General features: G+C 42.8%; 2 protein-coding genes across 2 annotated transcripts in view; one reads left to right on the top strand and one right to left on the bottom strand.

Annotated features, from left to right (window-relative positions):
* NDUFAF2 (NADH dehydrogenase (ubiquinone) complex I, assembly factor 2) overlaps nucleotides 1–4,960 on the top strand; it is a 65,881-nt gene extending 60,921 nt beyond the window's left edge. The window contains exon 4 of the mRNA XM_010580545.1: nucleotides 4,222–4,960. Within this exon, the coding sequence (XP_010578847.1) occupies nucleotides 4,222–4,479 (258 nt within the window). The 3' untranslated portion in view covers nucleotides 4,480–4,960. The remainder of the gene's footprint in view (nucleotides 1–4,221) is intronic.
* A 417-nt stretch (nucleotides 4,961–5,377) lies between these two features.
* On the bottom strand, nucleotides 5,378–7,143 carry SMIM15 (small integral membrane protein 15). The gene has a single exon (XM_010580544.1). It carries the CDS (start codon nucleotides 7,114–7,116, stop codon nucleotides 6,892–6,894), a length of 225 nt encoding a protein of 74 aa, XP_010578846.1. The 5' UTR covers nucleotides 7,117–7,143; the 3' UTR covers nucleotides 5,378–6,891.
* Between the last annotated feature and the right edge of the window lie 455 nt (nucleotides 7,144–7,598).

The raw sequence follows: 7,598 nt of genomic DNA, 5'->3' as shown, positions 1-7,598 counted from the left end.
ACCCCCACTCCCCCCAGTTGATATACTAGATGTGACATCACATGGTGTGGAATACCCCTTTGGCCACTTTGGGTCAGCTGCCCTGGCTGTGTCCACTCCCAACTTCTTGTGCCCCTCCAGCCTTCTTGCTGGCTGGACATCAGAAGCTGAAAAATCCTTGACTTTAGACTACACATTACTTAGCAACAACTGAAAACATCAGTGTGTTATCAACATTCTTCTTCTACCAAACACAAAAACATAGCACTGTACCAGCTACTAGGAAGACAATTAACTCTATTCCAGCTGAAACCAGGACATCTTGTTGCCCTTGGTCTCCCTGGCCATTTAATTCTACCAGGGCTTTAACTTTCCTAAACTGATCCCTGGCTGCTTGGACAATTTCTCTGTATTCCTCCCAGGCTACCTGTCCTTGCTTCCACCCTCTGTAGGCTTCCTTTTCGTGTTTGAGTTTGTCCAGGAGCTCCTTGTTCATCCATGCCAGCCTCCTGGTGGTTTTGCCTGATTTCATCTTTGTTGGGATGCATCACTGCTGAGCTTGGCGGAGGTGACCCTTGAATATTAACCAGCATTCTTGGGCCTCTCTTTCCTCCAGGGCCTTATCCCATGGTACTCTACCAAGCAGATCCCTGAAGAGGCCAAAGTCTGCTCTCCTGAAGTCCAGGGTAGTGAGCTTGCTGTGAGACCTCCTTACTGCCCTAAGGATCTTCAAGTCCACCATTTCATGGTCACTGCAGCCAAGGCTGCCCTTGGGCTTCACATTCCCCACCAGCCCCTTCTAGTTGGTGAGAATAAGGTCCAGCATAGCACCTCTCCTCGTTGGCTCCTCTGTCACTTGGAGAAGGAACCTCCTGGATTGCTTATGCCCCACTGTGTTGTCCCTCGAACATATACTGGGGTGGCTGAAGTCCCTCATGAGGACCAGGGCTTGTGAACATGAGGATGCTCCTATCTGTCTATAGTGGGCCTCATCCGTTTTGTCTTCCTGGTCGGGTGGCCTGTAGCAGACCCCCACTATAATGTCACCTGTCCCTGCCCTCCATTTAATCTTGACCCATAGGCTCAGCTCCTCATCCATCCCCAGGCAGACTCCACGCACTCCAGCTGGTCTTTGACATAGAGGGTGACACCCCTTCCTTGCCTTCCCTGCCTGTCCTTCCTAAAGAGCCTGTATCCTTCCATTCCAACACTCCAGTCATAGGAGCCATCCTGCCACATCTCTGTGATGCTGATAAGATCATAGCCCTACAGGTGTGCACTCATCTAACTCCTCTTGTTTATTCCCCATGCTACATGCATTTGCACAGAGGCTTTTAAGTTGGGCCCCCAATGAAGCTGACTTACTGGCTGGAATTCCTTTGTGCTGCTCTTCAGGTGCTCTCCTGCTGACCTGTGATCCCTCTCCAGGCTCTGGGCATCTCTTGCTGGCGCTGGCATCAAACTGGTAGGAGTGGGATGGATTGAGGTTCTCCTCCCCTGACAACTTTAGTTTGAAGCCCTCTTCACCACCTTGGCAAGCCTATGGCCGAAGATGCTCTTCCCCTTCTCTGACAGACAGACCCCGTCAGCCCCCAGTGGACCAGGTTTCTCGAAGTGAGTCCCATGGTCTAAGTAGCCAAACCGCTGGCTGTGGCACCAGTCCCCTAACTATTTGTTGGTTTGCGGGATTCATCTGGCCCTTTCAAACCCCTTCCTTTTGAGAAGGAGGATTGAGGAGAAAACTACCTGCACTCCAGAGTCCCTTACGGCAGCTCCCAGGGCTCTGTAATCCTTCTTAATACTCCTCAGACCACTTCTGGCTGTATCACTGGTGCCCACGTGAAACGACAGCAGCGGATAATAGTCAGTGGGCTGTACAAGGCTTGGTAGTCTCTTGGTGACATGCCTGACACAACCCCTGGTAAGCAGCACATCTCTCTAGACAGCGCGTCAGGTTGGCAGATGGGTGCCTCCGTACCTCTCAGAAGAGTTGCCTACTACTGTCACCCATTGCCTTTTCTTAGTTGCACTGGTTGTTACATGAGGAGCAGATCAGGCTGCCTTACTCAGCTCCAGCGTCTCTGTTGATGCGACAGGTCTTTCCTCTTCAGGAATAACTTTGTTGAAGTAATCACTGGAAAAGATTTGAAGTTTGTAAGTAGCTCTTCACAGTAAGTGAATTATGTTCGTATTTTAATAAATCATTTCATGCTGTTTTAGCAGAGACTATGATGCAGTCTTCAGATATCACAAAGGTATATTACTTGTTTCTTAGTAGTGGGGTAATGCAAGCACCATAGGAGTACTGTCCTTGAAATCAGTAAGGTCATGGTAGATTTATACAGGCATGTGGTAAACAAGGACAGAATTGAGAGATGTTATAATGTGGTTTTGCTATACTGACTGTTGGAAATTTGACCTTGTTATGCTTGGCAATATTTTTATCTGAGTATGGGAGAATTTTCTCCCCCCCTACCCCCACTTCAGTTTGCAAAGTCGTTTCTGTGCTGCTTGTGTATATTCATGCTGTATAGGTGTGTGAAGTGTTTTGCCTCTGCTCTGTGCATCTGTGAATGTCAAGTATAGAGGCAATTAAGGACTAAGAAAAAGGTGTTAGTTTTCGTGATATCTCTAAGTTAAGGTTTTCTTTAAATACTGCCTTTTAAAATGTTCTTAAATGTTCACATACTTGCTATCAACTCTTGGCAATATCACATGTATTTTAATGCCATTCCTAAAATAATGTCATGGTCTTCTGCTCGGAGAGAATTGTACTAGTCTAGTTTCTCCTTAGCTCTTCCATATAATTGTAATCATCTGGAGAAAGTGGTCAGCCTTTTTCCTCCTGTATCCCAGTCTGAATGTGGATATTAGCAGCTTCCTTGTTACATGGTGTTGGTTACAGTTAAGTTGTATTTGGATTCAAAGCGTAACAGAAGTTCATATCACCTTTCTGCTTTTGTTTCTAATACTCTTCACTATCTGCCCTTACAGAAGCACAGATAAGTCTTATCAGAATTTGCAAATCATTCTTCTAATAGGAAACATATGCTAACAGATGAAAACCAAACTTCAGTATTTTTCGGGGCTGTTTGTGTTTACTTTGGGAGTTCTTTGTGTTTTCTTCTGAACAAGGTGGCAAGGCCTACTAACAGCTGTTTTTGTATTATACCTGTCTGCAAGCCAGTAATTGCCTGAGCACATCTCAGTGGAAGCAGCCACATCAGTTCAGGTCATCTTTATTTGTGAATTTCCAGCTTTAACCTGTACCCAGCCATGTTTCAGTACAGAGCTTCATGAAGTTGCATCAGCAAGCTTTATGAGCCTTCTCTGAATACGTGCCCTGGGTGGGGTTTTTGGCCTTGTAGTAGGATCGTGCATCAGATAGTTGCTTCAGTTTATCAGGGGTGGAGGTAAACCTCTAAAACTAGATCACTTCCATTTGAATTTTTTACCTGTGCAGAGGCAGTAGGTAAGATTTTACACCTGTTATGAATGCAGTACAATTATTTTAGCTAATATGCCTGGTGGATACCTAGAGTTAACATACAGCTTACCTAAGCCGTGCTGCGCTTAATGTGCTCATCACATTGCCCAGTTCACCTTTGCTGGCCAGGCAGTCATCAGCTGAGGATGCGTTGAGCTGCCTCAGCTGATGAGCTGAAGATGAACTCTCTGGTACCATCTCAGTAGCTTCAGTTCTGCCCTAGCTTTTTTTTTTAGTTATTATTTATTTATTAATCTTGCATGGCTTTGGTTTATGTACTAGTAGAGTCAAGGCTGCATACCTGTTTCTCCCAAACTGCACCCCAGGGCACAGATACCTAACGTCACAGGCATAGTGAGTTACAGGAAGAAATGCAAGTGATAAATAGCTATATAGTAGCAAGTCCCACACAGAAAACAACATAAAAGTTAGCCTTATTTTTAATGCATTTTCACATTTGTTGATGACTGTATTTAATTTCTTTTCCTTTTTGATCCGATAGAATAGTGAAACTGGGACACCGCAATGCAGTTTTGCTTCAACAACATGATCAAAATGTGAAGAACATTCTAAACTAGGGCTGAAATTGCAGTTGTAGAAAACTAACTAATTTTGCCACAATTAATTTTGCCTGCGTAGCCAAAAATTTGGATTACAAAATGAAGAAAAAAATGGCTGTTTAAAATGTTTTATTCCACCATTATGTATTGCCTTTGCTTCTGATTTACCTAATTATCTTTCTGCTGTGTTCTTAGGAGATTCTTAAGAACGAGAACTATAGAGAAGAAATGAAACAGAAAATCAAAGATGTATCCGAAAAGGATAAGCTGCTTCAGGCCAAGGAATACAAGGAGGGACTTGTTGCTGAACCAGCTCACACACAGGTTAAAGGCCACGCATCTGCCCCTTACTATGGAAAGAGCGAGCCTTCGCAAGATCCAACCAGCACTGCAAATACCTTTCAGCCAGGCTCCTGGATGCCACCAGGCAGTGGTAGTAGTCATAATAAATAAACAATTGTAATGTACAGATATTGCTAACAGATAAATATTTTAACAGACAGCGTAAACAGCTGTTATGAGCGTGCAATAAAGTAATATTAAAGCAGTTTCATTTGTTTTTGCCGAACTGTTCAGATAGGCTTAATCACTTAATCAAAAACTACTCTAAAATTTGGGGTTTAGTGAAAAACAGGATGGGTTACTAACCAAGTTTGGTTTTGACAGTTGCTGTTCATCAGTTACTCTTGGACTCAGAGGTAGCAGGGTTTCTAGCTAACTTAATTTTCTTAAAGAGTTCTAAATTGTTTTTTCCTTGAAGACTTTTATTTTTAAAATTGGTTTTGATGTAGTAAATTTTAGTTAATTAGTACACTTAAATTTTCCCAAACCTACACATCAGTTTAAGATAGTTCTTCAGAATGCTTGTAAATTCCCTTGGCAGTGCCAGTGTGCCACTGGCAAGTGGATGGAAAAGTTGGTTTCATTAGCAGGAATCACTATGACACTACACTGACTATGCACTGTATTATTCTTAAGATTTAACAACATATTTGAATAATGTTTGATTTGCAGCCAGCAGTAAGCACATGATAAAATCCCACTAAGTTGAACTACATACAACTACTACAATAGAGGTTAGAAGCACTTGGTAAAGCTGCTGGAAAAATAACACAGGGGTTGAGACAAGGGACTGTCATTAAAAAAAAAAAAAATAAACATACTAGTTGTTGTTGCCGGTGTATGCAGGGACTTCCCTAAATGATTGGATCTATTTGGCCATAGTTTAGATACACAGAATGTGCAGATTATTTGCTTAGAGATGATGTTTGAGAACTTGCAAGTCAAAATAAAGCTCACACAAATTTTTGAAAAAAGTATCAAATTTATTTATGCAGTGCCTCCTTCATCAGTTCTCCTCCATGTGTTTTTAAGTTATGTAGGTATCAAAGCTGGAACACATACACACTTGACAACACTTCATACAAAAGGCAGAGACTTCATCCCCTGTATTTATAAAGTGACAAAATGTCATATTCTAATAATGCTAGCTTTGACCAACAAAATTGACAGGGGATAAACAATACTTCACATTTACTTTAAGTCATTTCAGTTGGACTCTGCACTTCTAATCCCCCTTAGTGTCAGCCATGTCTGTAGGTCTCCTCATTTGAACAATGGAATTATTTTAAAGTTTTAATTTTAAACATAATGAAGGACTAGTTGCTAGAAAGCACAACTCTGCTGCTGTTCAGAAGCATGCTAAGTCTAAAAAACTTAGTGACTGCCGCAAGCCCTTTAGAACTAGACTATTAAGAAAAACTAGGCTTTGAAAAATTAATCCCCTCTATTAGGAAAACATGATTTGGAATTAAGATTAAATAATTTTGGCATATTTACAACACAAACCCCACTTGGACTTTCTCCTGTGTGCCAGCATTTTGCAACCTGGAAGGCAGCAGGCTTTCAAGAGCCATGAGAACAAAGATCCCACCTAAACTCACAAGGTCCTAAGCCAAACGTAGCCAGAAGGTTAGCAAGTAGGAAGAGCTACTGTTGCTAGCGTACCCACCCTCCTCCTGGACTCTCCCCCAGCCGCCTGCTATAGCTCACGAAGACACACAACAGTAGGCCACCTGGGCCTTTAGTCTCACCCCATTTATGGCTATTCTTTGAGGCGCAGGAAATTTCTGAAGGCAGAAACAAGTTAGCTGCAGGTGGAGTGTTCAGGTGATTGTTAGGGCAAACCAAACAACATAGTAGCATATTTTGTAGAACATGAGTGGCCTCTCAAGACAAAGGTAGCAAGAACAAGCCATCAGTTTCCTAGAGTTTGGGCTGAATTTAAAGACTCTTGATGGCTGGTAGTGCAGGAGACAGGAAAAGCAAAGGTAGGTTCTCTTTGCAGACAAGCCCCCCCATCAAAGACACTACAGCAGCCCCTATGGGCACCGCAGGGCCACAGGCAGTGTCCTTAAAGGAGACCGGTAAGGTATGCTGCCTAGCTCTGAAGCTAGCTTCTCTCTACAGCTCTGCTGAAGGTACACCAAAACTTGCCTTTCTGTAATCCAGTTTACCATTCACATTTTCCCCATAATTTGATGATTTTAAGACACTTGTTAAGTCACAGTTCAGCTAAGGAAAAAAAATAATCCCACCCAACAAATTAATTTTTTTAATTTAACATGCTAATTTAGAAAAGCAACCTGCACTAGAGCACATGTAGTAGATTAAATGACTGTAACAAGTGTCACTTGAGCAGACTAAGACAAATCATCTCAGCAGAAAAAAATATGTTGAAGGTATTGTTCCATACTTCAAGAAATAACAGGATCAAGTATCGAAGGACAGTTAAAGCACAAAAGGTACAAGTGTTTCATATAAAAAAATGGATTCTTTGCATGAGGAAGGCCTTTTTTGGCCCATTTAATCCTTCTTTGTTCGTTTGGCTTTTGCAATATTCTCTTGGCGTTTGTATTTCTTCTTTTGCTCTCGCTCCCGGGCCTCAATCATTTTTGCAAGCTTCCATGAAAGGACTGCACTAATTACAAACAACGGTGTGAGGGCCAAGATCACTGTAGTAAGAAAGCCGTATGGGTCCTTTGCAGCCCACTCCACGATGTATTCAGCCCAAGCCTTAAAATCGAACATCTTTTCTGCTTTTTTATTGGGAAAACCCTGCGGAACAATGAAAAAAAATAATTTCAGGGTATTCGGAAAAATAAAAGCACACATACACAGCCATTACCGTTTTAATCTCTCATGATTAAAGAGCAAGCTCGTTTTTGCTAGAAGTTCAAAGTAGCGCATAGTACGTGAAAGCGTAATACAAAGCGCTGACCCTACCTTGAAGCACAGTGTTTACAAAATGATTAGGCTTTTCGTCCCAACGGAGCTTCAGATACCACCACGAAAAAAACTGCTACACAGAAAAAAAAGTGACGTCGGTGCTGCTTCGGAAGAAACGGAAAGAGAGCCCCGTTGGTTTATTTATCCCTCGGCAGGTTTTATTAGGAGGGCGAGGGAGTGCACCGCTTTGAACAGTCAACTAGCCACGCTCGGCAGCCCAGAAACGACGTCAAAACCGTGTCGGCAGCGACCACGACGGCGCCCGGCGGCGTAAGCCCCCGCAG

The sequence above is a fragment of the Haliaeetus leucocephalus genome, unplaced genomic scaffold (assembly GCF_000737465.1).
Source record: "Haliaeetus leucocephalus isolate CR32 unplaced genomic scaffold, Haliaeetus_leucocephalus-4.0 Scaffold722, whole genome shotgun sequence".
Lineage (NCBI taxonomy): Eukaryota > Metazoa > Chordata > Aves > Accipitriformes > Accipitridae > Haliaeetus > Haliaeetus leucocephalus.
This window is presented reverse-complemented; position numbering and strand designations above follow the sequence as displayed.